Raw genomic sequence first — 18,715 nt, 5'->3', positions numbered from 1 at the left:
CACATTTCTAGTGTCTCCTGACCCAAGGGCCCCATCCTCTGGCACTGTTTATGCCAATGTTCTCCGTCCATTCATCAGACTTTCAGTGTCTGACAATGTTTTGAAGCTATTCATCAGGTTTTAGTGGCCACTTCTTCTGAAGTGGGCAGCCAATTCCTTTTTCATAGTCTGCTCTAGGTCTGGAAACTCTGATGAAGCCTGTTCACTTTGGGTAATACTACTGGCATTTGAAATTCCAGTGAGATTGTCTCCAGCATCACAGCAACACACAAACCACCAAAGAATAAAACCAACAGGGAACAAGTAGAGAGAGAGAAACAACACCATCAAAAGTGTATAGCCATAGTGATTCACTGAGTTCTCAAGAGAAGTAAATCCTGTGGTACTTATATGTGTTGAAAGATATTTATGTCAAAAGATGGTTCACATGGTTGTAGACGTGAGTCAGTCCAGTCTGGTTCAATTCTGTGACTCAATTAGTAAGCTGGAAACGTCTCCTGAGTCAGGTAGCTGAGTGAGTTGATAAACGAGGAAACAGAAAAATGAAGCAGGAAGACCAGAAGCTGATGGATGCTTAGTCCAGTGAATCCAAGGTTGGCAGCCTGCTGATGACTCTTGGGATCGACTGTTACTATAGCAGGAAGTCGAAAAAAACAAAACCACCCAAAACATGCAGGGTTCAGACTCAGAAAAAGTACCAAGTTTTCCCACGGAGTCTTCTTTAAAAAGGAGCAGGCCACCCCCCCAATGAGGCTTTATCCTATTACATCAAGGCTATGATCTGTTTAAGGTCCAGCATAATTCCTGGCTGCTCTGAGTTGAATATATTATGTTAAATCCCATCATGGAGTTGATTAGGTTGTGTTAGACCACATCATGGAGGATTCCTGTCAAACTACTGAGAACCCAGCTGATTCAAGTTGACATAAAATCTATCATATACCTAGATGGAGCATATATGAAATGATACATTAATATTTTTATTTAATAAAATTTTCAGTGATTTGTAGCCATATTTTATCTCGTTTGCTCTGTGGACTTTTAATTTATAAGCATTCCTTGGAAGATTTTCAAACTAAAGTTAGCTTAGGGACAAAGTAGATATGTTCTTTTCTGTATTTATACTGACTTTTTGCATTCTTCATGTATGATGTTCAGGATATCATCTCATAGCTCATCTGGTTTTCTGTCATACTGATGATACTGGCAAAATTCTTCAAATTCTCCATCACTAGCTTTAGTGGTTGGTGTATAAATTTGAATAGCAATTGTATTGACTGAATTTCCTTATATGAGGATAGATAGTATCCTATCACAGACAGCACTGTACTTTAAGATAGTTCTTGAAATGTCCTATTTGATGATGAATGTGGTTACATTCCTATAGAATCTTTCATTCCAGGCATAGTAAACCTTCTGATTCTCTGATTCAATATGGCCAATACCCGTCCATTCGGCTCACTAACACCTAGGACATCAATCCTTATGTGCCACATTTCTTTTGTGACAACTTCTAATTTTCCTAGATTCATATTTTGTACATTCCAGGTTCCAGTTATTAATAAATGTTTACAACTGTCTTTTCATTTTGAGTAATAATTCATCATCAAATGAGCAAATGAAGGTCCCGAAAGGTTTCCTCCATCATGTCGTTGTGATTGACTCTAAAGTAGGGCCATCTATTCTAAATATGAGATAATACTTATATCATATTATCTTGAGTGAAATATGTCTGCATAATTAATATGTTTGGAGATCAAGAAGTTTGAGTCCCCACGCTCTGTTTTGTTTTAAGACTGCTTTAATTTTGGGGGTTCTCTATAAATTGAAGTGTAGCTTTCTTTTTTTTTGTAAGGTAGCCTCTTGGCAATGTGATGGATATTGATGACTTTAGGTAATTTTGACATCTGTGCTATTCTGGGCTATCCAGATAAGCAAAACTGGTGATGCTTTTATGTGCATGCGTAAAAAGAAATTAGTGTCAGGAAATGACTCACACAACTGTGGAAACTGGTAAATCCAGTCTGGTTCAAATCCGTGCATCAGATGTTAAACTGGAGGCTTCTTCTGACTTGTATCGTTAGGGAGCGGGGTGCGGTGGGTGGGGGCTGAAAACCAGGAAGTAAGAAGGTGAAGCAGGATGACCATATGCTGGCCAACAGAAAGTCAAATGAGCCCAAGATCAGCAGTCTACTGATGGCTCCTGGGATCAGCAAACGATCAGACAGGTCAAGAGACAAGAAACAGGGTCCACCCCAAAGAGTCTGTTTTCCAGTTGCATCAAAGCTCAGACCTAATCAAGGGTGCTTCCCTCCATCAAAGCTACTGGCGGTTTACAGAGTTGAATACATTATCTTAGATTGCATCATGGAGTTGATTAAGTTGTGTTAGGTCACATTATGTGGGATTTACTGCCAAATTGCTGAAAATCCTGATCCATGACAGTTGACACAAAACCTAACTACCCCAGTCTACCCATTCTCAAACTGGCACTGTGCATATCTCCTTAAATCATTCATAATCCCCAAGAAAAGACAATAATAAAGTCATATTGTGCTTCGAATGATACAACTAACACTGGTACAACCGAAACACTCTAGCCCTATTTATAATTTATATAAGTGAACAAAACAAAAATATTTTATACTTATATACCAGAGGAAATGCTCATAACAATTACTGTCCTCAATTAAGCAATGGGTCATGTCGCCAGTAACTACCTTCATCTCCAAGCCATTCCGTATTTCCTTTACCCTCAGAAAGTACCTCAGCTGGTCATGGTTGTTTGCCTGCTAGGGTAACCCAAACCTTCATTCCTGAAGAGTCTGGGGCATTAGTAGTCATGCCAGAATTGGGTTTCGGTAGTTTATCGTTTACTTTAAACATTGTACATTGTAGTAGTGCAGATGGTCTAAGGTACTTCCTGGATTCCAAATACAGTCTTTCTTTGCTGGGGGCATCGGGATAGCTAGAAACTACTTTGCAAAGGGACAGGGACACCCAGGGTCTTCCTTATTAGGGGTCAGGGATCTATCTATCTATATATATATAATCAAGTCTTTATGTTTTTTCTTACATAATATATTTTATACTATAGTACTCTATTTGGAATCTTCTGCTTATAGCTTATTAAGAGTCAGGATTAATCACACCACTCAATACAGTAGCCTTTTAAATAGCATTTTAGTTTAGAAGCATGGGGAGCCCAATATAGCCAGGAAGTGTTCATAATCACCAGTTCAGTGGAATCTGTGGGCAAATGGAAACTAAGACCTTTGGGACTAAGACCTTCAGGACAACAGAGCATAGCGTCTCATGAATGGGAGCAAAAATGTTGTCAATGGGCCACTTGTGAGTGCTGCAACTCCCATTTTCAGCCCTTAGTCCCTGGAACTATGAGTCTTGGTTACTGGAAAAAAGGTACCCCATATTGGCCACTAGTTTAATGCATATTTAGCCTTCTGTAGAACATCTCTTCAACCCTGTAAGGTACCTCGTTAGCATTGTAATTGTGTCTTTAGAAGGGCATTCAATCATTCTATTAAGCCACCTGCTTCAGGAGGGTGGGGAAGATGGTAGGACCAGTGGATTCCATGAGAATAGGTGTCTTGTTGCACTTCATTTTCTCTGAAGCAGATCCCTTGACCTGAGGTAATGTTGTGTGGGATACCATGCCCATGGAGGAGACATTCTATAAGTCCACAAATGGTAGTTTTGGAAGAAGCCTTGTATGCACAGAAAGCAAATCTATATGCCTAGTGTCTATTCCAGTAAAAACAAAACACTGCCCTTTTCATAATGGAACTAATCCCATGTAATCAACCTACCACGAGGTTGTTAGTTGATCTCCCTAAAGAATGGTCCCATATTTCTGACTCAGTGTTTGTTTCTGCTGCTGACCAATTGGGTACTCAGCAGTGCCAGTAGCCAAGTTGGCTTTAATGAGTGAAAGTCCATATCCATGGCCACTTTTTTCATGAACCCATTAGGCAAGAACAGGAGGTAGTAGAGAAAGAGGATGACTTGGTCAAACGATTGACCATAGCCCATGAATCAGTATACAGGTTAATATCTGGCCATTTCTATTTCTAATAAATATGAACATCAAGATTTACTGCCCAAAGTTTTGCTCATTGGGAGGATTTACCTTCACCACTGTCCTCCACGGAGAGCCCAGAGAAGGGATATTGTTCTCCTGCTGTCCACTTTTGAGTAGTACCTGCATGTCGTGCAGAAACCTCTAAACCAAGTAGAAGTTTTCTCTTCCTCGGTCAACTGATCATAAAAGACTCCCCATGGGGCCATAGGTGCAAACGGAGAGGATGATACTGTGGCAAGTAAGGAGATGATGGGTATTTGGGCCACTTCTTCATGCAGTGTACTTATACTTTCAGGTCCTGCTCTAGCAAGGTCTCTTGTATGTTAATTCCATTTAGTGATAGAATGCTGCTGTGCATATCCAACTTTACTACTTTGAGGGCCAGACAGTACCCAATTTGTGATGGATATAAGGCCCAGTAACAGACCAAAGCTGCTTCTAAAAAGGAGAATAGATTTTTGTAGAGGATAGTAGATTTTTGAATCCAAAATTCTAATAGTTTGCCCTATCATTAACCAATAGGGGCCTGTGATTTAGGTGAAAGTAAGAAAATTTTCCTCATGGTGTGCAATTTCACAAAAAATTTCTCATAGGTAAGCCCTTGTTACCCTAGAACAATTAGCCAGCTGCATTGTCATGATGGAAATAAATGATTAAATTTAATGAAAAAGCATTATGGTTGTATGCCTAAATTAATAAATCATTTGTTTTGTGTTTAAGTTCATTTTGTTTTGTTATTAAGCTGTTTTGATTGTTATTTTTATTGTGTTTTTTTTCTTGACAGGACAAAGTTTCCATAGATTTTATTTTCTCTCTAATTATATTTTTGTGTACTTATCAACATGATAATGATCCAAGAACCAGGTCATTAGTGTGAAATTGTGATGACAAATTATATTACAGAATGGAGGATGAATATATTATTATGAAAATTGTGCCTAAACAAGCTAACATATATTATTAGCCATTACAGACAGAATTACTCTTATCTCACACCTTAGTGTTCTTTACTTCCTGATACACATCAATAACATACAAAAAGTTGAATGGTTGATTTTTTTCACTATTGTCACAAGTGTGAAATGTGAGATGAAATCATTGAGATCCCAGTGTGGAGTGGGTGTATTTTTCTTGTAAACATCTGTAGTAATATCTATTTTTATAATTTATAAAATTACCACACAATATTTTATATAAAGACTACATATATTTAATAAAATTTACATTTAATAATACTTTAAAAATCTATTATGTCAAATTTTCATAAATAATTTAAAATATTTTTCTCTATTTCATAAATTGAAAAGCCCAGTCTTAAATAATAATCTTTATTTAATATGCTACAAGCAGAAGTTTACAAATAGAATACGATATGGAAAAAAATACAGAATATATTTTGTAAGAAAAGTATATGAAGATAAAATATATATCTAACCCTGACCCCTATTAAGGAAGGGCCCCATCATCCCAACAACCCCAGCAAGGAAGGCCCTGGGCATCCCTGTCCCTTTGAAATGTGGTTTCTAGTTAGCCCACTCCTTCAGCAAAGAAGGCTCCAGGCACCCCCACCACCAGATAAGGAAGGTTCTTGCCATCCCCCATCAGGGAAGGCCCCAGCTGTCCCCAGTAAAGGGCCAAGTAGGACGTGCTCATCCTGTGACCTGACAAGGAAGGCTCAACCCTTTCCATCCCAGGCAAGAGAGGCCTCAGACCTCACTATTCCCATGAAAGGCAGGCAATGATCATCCTAGCAGCCTGGCAAGGAAGCACTTGACTGTCCCTGAGATCAGGCAAAGAAGGTCCTGGACAGTACAGAGACCCAATAGGTTCAATGGCCCACCACACCCCAGCAGTGCACTCAAGACTAACAGGTGCACCAAGATGCTGCAGAAAAAAAGCAATCAATCAAAGTACACACAAAAAAGTAAAACAGTCACAAACAACTGAACAACACTCAGATGCAAAGTACTACTTGGAATAAGAGGCCCTAGAATGTACAAGAGATATAATTCAGGAGAATGGTCTTTAGATTCCTTCAAGTGATGGAGAAAAGAATGGAAAAACTAGAAACTCTACAGCAAATAGTGGTCCAGAAAAGAAATGAATAGATTGTAGAAGACAACATAGAAAATAACTAAGTAATAGGATCAAAGAAAAGGAAAGCCAAATCACTGAGCTCAAAGACACTTCTTTTGAATACAAATAACAAGAGAACAACAAAAAACAGCAAAGGAATCTGACGAAAACCTACAAATTATTTGGGCACCATAAAAAGTTCCAACCTATGTCTTATTGGAATCCTGGAGCAAGAAGAAAATGATATCTGCCGAAAAAAAAATCATACAAGAAAGTATGGAAGAGAACTTCCATCAACACTATAGGACAAAATAAGAGAGACCAACTTTACAAAAACAAGAAACAGAAATTTAAAAATTCCTTGATGCAAATGAGGATGAGAACACGACATACCAAAACCTTGGGACACAGCAAAAGTAGTTATCAGAAGGCAGTTTATAGCCATCAGTGCACATGTGAAAAAATGGGGATAAAACTGCCTTTTCAGAGCATTTTTAACAACTAGTACATGAACAACAAAATAAACCCTCAACTAGCAGGAGCAAAGAATTTACAAAGAATCGAGCAGAAAAAATGAACCGAGAAACAGGAAAGCAACGGAAAACTAACCAGAAAAGAAATTCACAAGCCATTGGCACCTTTAACAAGGGAAAAACCAGATGGCCACATGTTGAATTAGAAATGAAAAGAGTGACGTCACATGAGAAGTAAATAGAAGTGAAAGAATAATCACACACCATCATGAAAAACTGTACTCCAAAGTATTTTGAAAAACTCGATGACATTGACAAATTTCTAGAAACACAATTTACCCAAATTATTGCAGACTGAGGGAGAAAATGTCAATAGACCCATGGCACAGGGGAAATAGAGCAGGCCATTAAAAAAGTTAAAACCATGAAAATTCAAGGACCAGATGGTTTTACTGGGAAATTCTACCAAGTATTCGAAGAGGGATCGTCATGAATTCTACACAGATTATTCCATCATACGGAAAATGATAGCAAAGTCCCAAATTTATTTTGTGCATCTGGCTTAACTCTGATACCAAAACCAGACAAAAACACCACAAAGATGGAAAACTGCACACCAATATCTCTTATGACCATGGATGCAAAAATTAACAACAGATTACTCACCATCTATCAAAAAATAATGCACTATGGTCAAATGGGATTTATGCCAGGTAAAGAAGTGTGATTCAACATTAGAACATATATCTAAAGATTGAAAATAAATACATGTCCTTTATATGTACATAATATATTTCATTTACATAAAATATATATTAAACTTTGGAAAACACCTTTTGGATTAAAATTTATCTATGCCACTACTGAATTACTTTATTTCTACACTTTATGATTTAATTAGTATATTCTTGAAATAAAATTTTTGTAAAAATTAAAAAGTACTCTTATGTTTTCAGACTTAAATACAGCTTTGTTTGTAAAGCAACGAGCTGCTCCTCAACATAAAGGCCTCTTGATCAGTTTATACGTTTTTTTGCCTTTCCTTGTTTTAACTGCCATTATCATTCTAAAATGGAATACAGTGAAGGGATTATGGAACAGAGGAAAAGCAGTCAGTGGAGGGTAAGTATATTGACCTATTTTGATATTTAATATTATAAATCAATATAAGAAGAGTGAAAATCAAACTATATAAGTCTGTAGTCAGTTATGTATTACATGAGTGAAAACATTTAGTGATAATGTGTCAATATATATCAAGTTATGCTCAGATTCTTTATGTTCATAGATATAATCACTGTAGCTGCTCAGTAAATAGTCAATGCCTTTCAAATAGAATCATAGGCTGACTATGATTGGCATTCGGTTTTTCTCTCATTGGCATTCGCTTTCTCCAATGAGATGTATTACCAAAAAAATAAAAGGCATAGAAGCTTGTTTTATGCGTAAAATACATGGAAAGAGAGAAAAAACAAGATATGACAAAAAATTTAGGCAGGGGACACAACAGGATTCTCCATTTTACATATAATGTTGCACATAATTTCTAAAATCATAATTAAGAATACACATGCATAGTATTTTTCCTCATCGCTATCTTAAAATAGGGTATAATCTTCTAATCCACATTTAGAGAAAAGAAAATTCAAAAATAGGTTCTTGTTTTTGTCCACCAAAGGCCGATGGCCCTCGGGTCCGCGGTTTTGTAGAGGGACATAAAGTAACAAACATTCCAACGTCCCTTTACATGCCAACTTGTTTAATTTTACTGACCAACAAGTTAGCAAAGCCTATTAAATGCAGGCCATCATACTGCATTATTGATATCTATCTATCTATCTATCTATCTATCTATCTATCTATCTATCTATCTATCTATCATTAATCTGCTAAACCATACATTATTTTTACATGACTAAAGTAGATGGTCTAACATAGGTCTTTCCGGTGCTCTTTCTGAATGCATCTTGCAAAAATTATGAAGAGTGGCTAGAGATGAAATCTTAATTTTGGCAGTGTTGTGGTAAAGGATCCCCAGGTGAGAATCACCACTTTCGGGCCGTCAGAGAATGACTGCCAGAGGGAACATAAGGGGTGTCACAGGGCTGCCAAAGGCTGAGCTGTCCTGGGGAGCTGAAGCGCAGAGGATGAGAGTGAGCCGAATGGTCGCCAAGTACAGCCCTTCTCTCCGTCACTGACAGGTTCCATGATTGACATCATTTTTTCTTGTCTGTAACTGCTGTTGACAAAATGACTGTTTCTATTTGCAAATTGTCTAGCACAACCTTCTCAACCCTTTTCTATAGTCATTTTCAAGTAAAATATCAATAATCTGTCCATAGTCAGTGCCTTTCAGTTCATAATCGTAATAGATAGAAACAACTAGCTGGAAAGTGTACCTGAATTCAGCTAGAATTCAGAACTGTAAATCTTGCCCCAGATGTTCAAACCTGAGTCCGTCACCTGTAAGCAACAGGCCGTTGGTATATGAGCCAGGTATATCATCCGCCTACCAGGACCTTTCAATAAGGACTACCTCCACTCTAATAGGGACCATACATAGAAATAATTGCAAAGAAAAATGGAAGCTGTAAAAATACCATTACATGTAACTAAAAGATAAAGAGCCCTCATGATGAAAGAATGAAAATGAAATTCTATTGGAACTAATTCTTTGCCTATTTATATGTAAAGATAAAAAAGAAATTCCATTGCAATGAATTCTATTGCAACGAATTCTATACTTGTTTATATGCCACATGGATGAAAATATATAAATTTGACATTTTAATTGCAAATTAATGTCTTAACTCTGCAGAAGCTATATCATATGACATGTTCCATATAAATATAGCAGAGGAAAAATATGAAGTTCGATTTTAGTTAAAATTTTAAATTGCTTAAATGCCTTGAAATATAGACCGCCATTCAAAAATGAGCAAACACAGGAGCTCAGAATAGAACATGGGACGTCAAGTCAACATTAGTGCATATTAACTGAGTTCTTCACACAAATAAGTGTATCAAGATTTCAATGTTTCCTACTCCAACAAATGCTATGGTTTTTACCCCCAGATCTGTATTAGAAGACAGCAACAGTAACAGCAGCCTTACTGAGAGGTATGTGTGAATTACAGAAAGCTAAATGTTGACAAAATGAAAACAATATGACCAGTTGGTTTCTATTTTTTAACAAAATCTGAGTATGTTGTTGCTGTTTTTATTAGGTGCTATCCAGTGAGTGTCAAAACATGGAAACACTCCATACAACAGAACACTGCCTGTCTCCACACCCGTCTTGCATATTTCTTTTTCTGTCCAGGCACCTGGCTACTTCAACTATATCTATCTCATTGCTAGTCCGTTAGACGTTTAGTTTTGTTTGCAGTGAGATGGAATCCACACTGAAGGCTGTTGCCTTTGATTCTCATGTGTGTTTCAAATCGTCTTTCCATTCATCATGCAAGCTGTGTCATCTATACAGCGCAGGTTGCTAATGAACCCCTAGTCCTGATGATCTTCATATAGTCAAGCTTCCCAAATGATACGATCAGCATGCAGACTGAAAAATATTTTGAAATGCTCAAACCCGACACTTATTTTTCCTGGTTTTAAACGAAGTGGTTGCCTCTCAGTCCTTGTCCAGGTTGTGCTCGAACACGATGAAAGGCTCTGGGGTTGATTTTTTCTCTAAGTTGATAAAACTATGTTATGATCTACATCGTCAAATACCTTTGCATATTCAATAAAACATAGGTTAGCTCCTTTCTGCTATTCTCTGCTTTCAGCCAAGGTCCATCTGAGGTCACCAATGATGTCCCTAGTTTTAGTCTTCTGAAATGATCTTGAACTTCTGACAGCTTGCCAACGATGCGCTGGTGCACCAGCTTGTAGTTATTATCTTCATCAGAATTTTACTCGTGTGTGACAATAATGATCTTGTGTAACCATTTTCACAATATTCTGGCCACCTTTATTTGGAATGAATGTAAGTAAATATGGATCTCTTAACAGTAGACTGGCCAGGTAGCTGTCTCCCAATTTTCTTGGCATAGAACAATGAGTGCTTCAACTTTTTGAAACGTTTAATTGGCATCCTATCAAATCCCGACATCTTGTTTTTCACAAATGTCTTCTGTGCAGCTTAGACTTCTTCCTTCAGCAACACTGGTTTATAATCATGTGCCACCATCTGAAATGGCTGAGTGCCAACCAATGTTTTTTGGTAAAATAAATACATTTTGATATGCTTTCTCTAGTCTTTTTATGATTCATGCATCATCCAATATTTTTCCCACAAAATCTCTCAATATTATAACTCCAAGATTGATTTTTATATAGTCCTTTCCATTTAAGATATTCTGAATATATGCTTCCTGGTTGGATTTATGATTTGTAGTCTTTGCACATTTAGTTATAATATTTTATTTTGCAAAGTAGTGCTCTTCCAAATTGCTAGGCATAGACTAGTGCGAGGTTCCAGTTTTGTATTAGTTTGTGGAAACATTGCAGGTGACAGTCTGTCAGCTTCTGGAGACTTAGTTTCCCGAATGCCCTTAGGGTAGTTTGGACTTCTTCCTTCCGGGCAACACGTATGCTGCCTCTCGACAACTGCTGCCTGTCTACCCGTTCTTTCTGAGGTATTCCTTCCATCTTGTTTCCAGATGCCTTTTCGGGTTTTTTTTAATGACTTTCTCAATGCTTGCACCCCATTTGCATTTGACAAAGAGGCTATGCTTAGAATCTGTATGGAATGCAGGGAGAAATTATTGGCCCCGAGGATGAATGTAGTTCTAAGTAGATTGTATGGAGAGAAGCTTATACAAAGAATCAGAGACTTCTCTTGGGCACTTATGGAAAAAGTATCAATAAAATGTCTTGTGAAGCTTATTTTCTCTTTGTCAGCTGTCCATCTCTCTCTCATTGAGATGGTTAATATCATGTGGCATTTTGTGGGAGAGGCTGTTGGTGCCAGAATAGGGTAGAGAAAGATGGATAGCAGAAGCTTGTCTGATCTCTTCATTGTGGCAATCGGCCTTAGTCTGGCTGGTGTGGAGATGTAGTCTCCCTTTCATTTGTGTAACCAGAGGAGGTCAGATGTAGCCTCTGTGCCATTTTGCACTTAATGAAGACATCTCTAGAGAACAAGTTATAATTCTGGATTGTGCTTACCTTGCACACAATCAAAGAAGAGTGTTTTCCTGGTTTTGAGAAGTATGAAAGTGGTTGCTGTTGATTTGGCCGTCCCAACATCCGTGAAGCACGCCCATGGGGCTGGGACTTTTTCCAAGTTTTCCAAGGAATACCAAGAGGCATTCCTTTAATTCCTCTTGCCTCGAGCCCCGGCGCTGCTCTCATTCCATCTTCTTCTGATCAGTAAAATAGCCAAGAGACTACTGAGTATACAAATGCAGGAAAGGAGTGATGAAGCCGGGGTGATACGCAGGAAAGAAACAAAGCATCTCAACAGAGGAAACAGTGGTGGAGGGACTGGAGTTGTAACTAGGCGGCTGCATTTGGTTGAGAGTAAAAGATAGAATCAGACTTCCATGTTCTCACGCAGTTAATGGTGACATCTTTTGCCAATGACACATAGTATAGTGGGCTAAGAGCTAATTCAAATAATGGGTTTTGAACATTGATAACTGTAGTGAGACACCTGTTGGAAATGCAAGTGGTTTTTTTGGAAGTAGTCTTCATCTACAAATAAGTATGATCTAATGATTACTTATTGTTTTTCCTTCTTCACATATTTTTTTGGGTCAATTTCTCCACTAATGACCTTCTTTTAGCTATATAAAGCTAAACACTATGTAAAGAAACATATATAAATACCAAATTTACAATGTTTCCTTTTAATGGCATTGTTACATTTTTTTAGGAAAATAGATGTGGATTTACAGATTACATGGATCACAGGGATTAATGATCTCAATAGTTTATATTTTGTTGTTGTTGGATAGTCTCAGGATAGTTCCACCACACAGCAAGTCAATGTACAAGAGAATGACCCACTGCACTGTGCGGCCCATCCTCAGCATTGCTGTTATGTGTGAGCTCAGGGCTGTAGCAGTTGGGTCAATTCCTATCAGCTAGGGCAGCGGTTCTCAACCTGTGGGTTGCAACCCTTTTGAGAGTCGAAAGGCCCTTTCACAGGGGTCGCCTAAGACCATCGGAAAACACATAATTCTGATGGTCTTGGGAACCGAGACATCTATCCGTTTCCAGGCGGGTCTGCCCACATGCAGATACACCCACATATGAGTACCCGGCGTGAAGACTGTTACCCATGCTACGCCATGCTTTAAGGCAAAATTTCATTTATTTGTCATTAGAAATAAATATTTCACAATATATAATTATGTATTGTTTTGTGATGAATCACTATGCTTTAATTATGTTCAGTTTGTAACAATGAAAATATATCCTGCGTATCAGATATTTACATTACCATTCATAACAGTAGCGAAATGACAGTTATGAAGTAGCAATGAAAATAATTTTATGGTTGGGGTCCCCACAACACCAGGAACTGTATGAAAGGGTCGCGGTATTAGGAAGGTTGAGAACCACTGCTCTAGGGTCTTCCACATGTTCCCTCACTTTCAACTTTGCCAAGCATCAGGTCCTTTCCCAGACATGGCTCATTCCTGATAACACGTCCAAAGTACATGAGATGAAGTCTTACCATTCTCGGTTCTAATGGGAATTCTAGCTGTCCTTCTTCCAAGACAGATTGTTTGTTCTTCTGGTAGTCCCTGGGCACTTTCAATAGTCTTTGCCAGCACCATAATTCGAATGCATCAGTTCTTCCTCAGTCTTTTCAGTCAGTATCCACCTTTCACATACAGATGAGGTGATACCATGGGTTGGGACAGGAGCACCATAGTCCTCAAGGTAGCACCTCTGCTTTCAACACTTTAGTGAGGTCTTATACTGTAGATTTGCCCCACGCAATGGGTCATTTGGTCTCTTGACTGCTGCTTCCAGGAGCATTGATTGTGAATCCAAGCAAGCTAAAATATGCAGCAACCTCATCCTTTTCTCTGTTTATCTTGCTGTTACCTATTGGTCCAGATATGAGTATTTTTGTTTTCTATATAATAAATTGTAATCTGAGATAGTTATGGTTTATTGTACCAACCTGGATGAAAAACACAGGTGGGATTAATTGAAGGGCGGGGAGATAAAATGGCTCGGTGAGCCTCACCTTCTAGTTCTCGGGTCTCTTGCTTCCTGATGGTTGGACCAGGGTGCAGCTGCCTTAGCCAGTTCCCTGCTTCAGCTAGCAAGGCTCACTTCCTGCAAGACACCGAGGAGAAGCCACATGGACCTACCCTGATGCAGCCCTGGGTGCTGGAGCAGCCGCGTGGGGACCCCTGCCAGTGCTGAGATGCTTACATATTCACTGACTCGGCTTTCCTTCTGCAGTGGGCATCACTGCGTGTGTTTTTGTGAGATTGAGGAAGACTTTGTAGATTGGTGTCGGACATATAGGCTAATGTTGGACTTATGGGCTTGGACAACACTGGGTTTGGATGCTTTCTTAAAGTACACTTACCTTTGTATAAAACTCTCTCTTGTACATATGAGTTTCTGTGACTTTGTTTCTCTAGCTTACCTAGACTAACACATAAGCCATGTTGAAGGCTATACTATTTGATATTCATCAGCAAGGTCTTCTAATCCTCCTCACTTTCAGCAAGCAAGTTAAGTTATCAGCATATCACAAATAGTTAATTAGCCTTCCTCCAATCCTGATGTAGTATTCTGCTTCATTTAGTTCAGCTACTCCGATTATTTGCTCATCATTCAGATGAATAAGTATGGTTGGAGGATACAACCCTGACACAAACCTTTGTTCATTTTAAACCATACAATATTTCCTTGTTCTGTTCCATAGATTACCTCTTGGTCTGTGGATAGCTTCCTAATGAACACAATTAATTGTTCGGGAATTTCCACCTTTCTCAAGGTTATCCACAGTCTTTTGTTTGTGTTCCATGGAGTCGAATGCCTTTGAACAGTCTTTACAACAGATTAGACATCTTTATGGCCCTCTCTTCTTGAGTGACGTCCATCTGATGCCAACAACAACTTTCTTTGTTCCATGTCCTCTTCAGAATCTGCCCGAACCTGTGGTGAACAATGTACAGATGTGATCACTGCTGAATGATCTTCATAAAAGTTTTAATTACATGTGAGAGTAATTCTATTGTTGGATAATTTCTGCATTCTGTTGGATCATCTTCCTTTAAAAGGGCTACAAATATTGATTTCTCCTAGTAAGTTGCCTGGGGAACTGCCTTCCAAATTACTTGGCATTGGTAATTGAGTACTGTCAATGCTTCATCAACTGTTTGAAACATTTAAATTGGCATTTCATGAATTCCTGGAGCCTTTTCTTTGTTTTTGTTTCTTTGAGTTTGCTAATGCCTTTAGAGCACATTGGAATTTTCCCTTCAGTACCACAGATTCTTGATCATAAGCTACCTCTTGAAATGTTGAATATCAAACAGTTCTTTTTGGTGAAATGACTCTGTGTATTTCTTCCATCTTTTCCCCCCAGCGGTTTTATTGGTATTTAATTCACATATCTTGCAATTCAATAGTTCAATCATATCAAGAAGAGTTGTACAGTCATCACCACAGTTTTAGAACATTTTCTTCATTCTTGTATTCAGCATTATTAGTGTTCCATTTCCTCCCATCCTCCCTGTCATGCCCCCAAATAACCATCCATCCTCAGGTACGAGCTCTATATCTTTCCCAGTCCTGGTTTCCATAAACAGAAAAATATTAAACAAGCAACCAAAAAAACCAAAACAAGAATAACAAATTAAAACAGATAAAAACCTCAATAGAAAAGAAAGCAGAAAATATAAAACACTAGAACACATTTAAATGGATCATAAGGAAGATCAAATGATAGGGTGCTAACTTTTAACCTAACTGTACCTGCAGCAATCCACTTTCTAATGCACTCTGCGTGTTAACAGGGTGATTCACATGCCTGGTTCATGATCAGAGGGGTTCCACCATGGCTTAATCTTCTTCACTTTTTTTTTTTAGCTGCAACAATTTAAAAATGGTTGACAAGGAGATCTAATTGTAAGATATTACATTTTAACCTAACTACATCTGCCAGAACATATTTGCAATGTTCTCTGTCTGATGACAAGGCTATTCACATTTCTCACTCGGATCAGAGGGCATTCACGGGAGGCATAACCCATGTGTGGCCCTGCAAAAGGATTTCAGGCTTCCCCTCTCCTCCATACCCTTCTGCAAATCATCTGTTATTCGATGCTTTCTTCTCTGTATGATATTTTGCCCATAGAATCTTCTTGTACTGCAACGCAAGTTGCCTTATTTATACTAATTTTAATTGAGGTTCCTATTGTTACATAGTTAAATCATTCTGTTTTTCTTAACAATGTGTTTGTTTTACAGCAGCTACTAAGCATTGATGTCAAGAAGCCACAGGAGAACAAAAGGATATTACCAAGAAAGTAACCACGAATGACGCTTATTCAAGAGTGAAAAAAATCTGCTCATATATCCTTTTGTTAAGGTATAGGGTTTTCAAGTTCATCAGTGAAAATAAATCCTCTGAAATTATACAAGCATCTATCTATTGATTTTTGCAACCACTGCGATCTGTTAGTTAAAAATAATGACATTGGCATTATCTTAACTCCAGAGATGGTTATTTTATCCCAAGATCAAAACAGTCCACTGCTGCTGGAGGCCTTAAGCTGCCTATAATCACACTGACTGCTCTAATCTCAGAATCAAAAGTTCATATTTCTTCAGTAGCTTATTATGCTGCTCTCCTGTACATTCCAGAATTTTGAATACTCAAAAACCAAACTCCCTGCCATCAAATAAATTCTGATTCATAGTGACATTATGGGGCATAATTGGACCTCCTCCTGAGGGTTTCCGAAGCTATACATCTTAAGGGAGCATCTTTCTGCCATGGAACAATGGGTGGCGACCTTGGGCTTGTCAGTCCAAAGCACAACCCACTGGGTCACATGCAAAGGACATTACATCTTGGTAAGGCCATACTGAGCACTGCATCCATGTAAATTGTAACTATGGTATATCTTTGCCATTTGGAGGAACCCAAAATTGCTCTCTTCACAGATGTCAGATTATTCTAGGTAACATTTTCCCCTTCTGTTCTCCATCACCCATTTTCCTACCTTCCTGAGATGGGTGTATTTCCGCCTATTTAATGGTGTTGTGAATGGGCAGGGGTGCAACAGCCAATCTGGAGACTGTTGAGGACTCCTGGGGATGTAGTGGTGAGTTTATGGCAGTGAGGTTCTATTTATTCTTCAATGACCTGGGGTTTATTAGAGCCAACAAAGTCTTCGTGAAAAGGAAAGCTCCTCCGAGGCCAGGGGTGTAAGGACCTCATTACATAGGCTCAGAGTGTCCTGACCAAGTCCATACAGCTCTGCAATGACTAATGAGCTGTTTGACTCGATTGTGCAGCCATTCAATTTACCACAGAAGACCTCTAGGGTTATAGCTTTAACAGACCAAGTTAGTTTGTAGAGAGAAAGAATAACATGTTCCTGTCAAGAATTACTTTTATTTCTGTTAAATTTTTATGCCATATTTTTTAAAGGGAAGGAAATAAACTGATATTAAGAATGAGATAGGTAATGATGGCAACATATGTCCAAATGTGCTGGATACAATGGATGTATGGAATGTTATAAGAGCTGTAAGAGCCCCCAATAAGATGATTTATTAAAATAAAAAATTTTTAAAAGAAGCTGTAAGATACTTTCCAGACAATAAATTCATGTGCTTACAAATTAAAAAAAAAAAAAGGAATGAGATGTTTTGGAAGAAGTAAAACATTGCTTATTAGATGAAAAAATAAATGAAGAATGGACATTGTGGGGTCAGAGTTCGCCCAGTTTGCCCGGCACGGCTCACACAGCTGGAGTCAAGATGAAGGAGTGGGCGCCCTTGACCGTTGCCCGTGGAGCATTGTAGATGACTGTGATGGAGCCTCCACACTGGGCACCATAGGTGGGGGTCTCTTCCAAGCAACCAAAGGTTTTTGCAATTCTCCAGTGGGAGTCAACCGTAGACTACGAGGAAGTTGGACAGTAATTAAAACCAGGGCACCACCGTCGGGAGGCAGCTTTGTGATTTGGGGAGGCTTGTTTCCATGATTGACTGCAGTATAGTTCAAGTCGGAGACAAAGAAGACCCCTGGAGCTCCATCACACGTGGTGCCTTAACTTACTGCAGCATGAAATCGACTGGTGGTCATGGGTGGGTCACCTTCAATGAGTGACATTCTCCTGCCTTGTACCAACAAGGAGCTGGCATCTTGTTGACAAGATTTGTCTCCGTGCAGTTTCCCAATGGTCCTCAGTCTGCTGAAGATCCCTCCCAGGTGCCTTCAACCGCGTTCCCATCCTCACCTTTGGAGACTGTAGAAGTCACCCGTCAGGACTGCGGCCCCTGGATTGAGCAGAATGGGCTACAGTTTAAGAAGGCTTTTGGAAGACTGAGTTACAGTCTGTTTTTGAAGCAATAGGTGGGGAAACTGGCTAAATAGGCTCTGAGAAGCTATTGAGCCCTTTTTTTCTTCCCTATTTAAAGGAATGTGGGCAGGAAGTATTAAAAGATAAACTGCATTTTTAAAACTCATACTTGGATTGCATTGTGATCAAAATAAAGGTGGACTAGCATAAAAAGAAAAATCTCTACATGCTTCGAAGAGGAAGGACCACAGGGCAGATCCCAGTGAAACATGACCACCATTTCCTCCGGGACTTCTCTGCCTGGTTTTCGTGTGCTACTTTCAAACAATAAAAAACTTTTGGAACTTGCTTTTTATTTTTAGAACAAAAAAAGGAAAACATCTCAGAAATGATAGAATTTAAGCATAAGGGAATAATTGGAAATGCATGTTAATGGTTACTCATTATTCTTCTATTGTTGTATTCTATATCATCTCACTTTGGGTGAATGAACTTTTCGATAAAGTTAATTCTGGGACAAAATTTGTCTCCATATATTTCACTTAGAA

The 18,715-nt window shown here is 38.6% G+C and overlaps 1 protein-coding gene across 1 annotated transcript in view; it reads left to right on the top strand.

Annotated features, from left to right (window-relative positions):
- The window catches only part of LOC101649504 (A disintegrin and metallopeptidase domain 3), a 149,656-nt gene extending 133,387 nt beyond the window's left edge, over nt 1-16,269 (top strand). Inside the window, exons 19-21 of the mRNA XM_045286863.1 lie at nt 7,605-7,770; nt 9,724-9,768; nt 16,102-16,269. Coding sequence (XP_045142798.1) covers nt 7,605-7,770; nt 9,724-9,768; nt 16,102-16,111 — 221 coding nt within the window. The 3' untranslated portion in view covers nt 16,112-16,269. The remainder of the gene's footprint in view (nt 1-7,604; nt 7,771-9,723; nt 9,769-16,101) is intronic.
- The last annotated feature ends 2,446 nt before the right edge of the window (nt 16,270-18,715 follow it).

This window comes from Echinops telfairi, unplaced genomic scaffold (genome assembly GCF_000313985.2).
Source record: "Echinops telfairi isolate 266 unplaced genomic scaffold, ASM31398v2 ScPeMD7_9;HRSCAF=40, whole genome shotgun sequence".
Lineage (NCBI taxonomy): Eukaryota > Metazoa > Chordata > Mammalia > Afrosoricida > Tenrecidae > Echinops > Echinops telfairi.
Note: the sequence above shows the minus strand (reverse complement) of the source record. Positions and strands in the feature narration are given on the sequence as shown.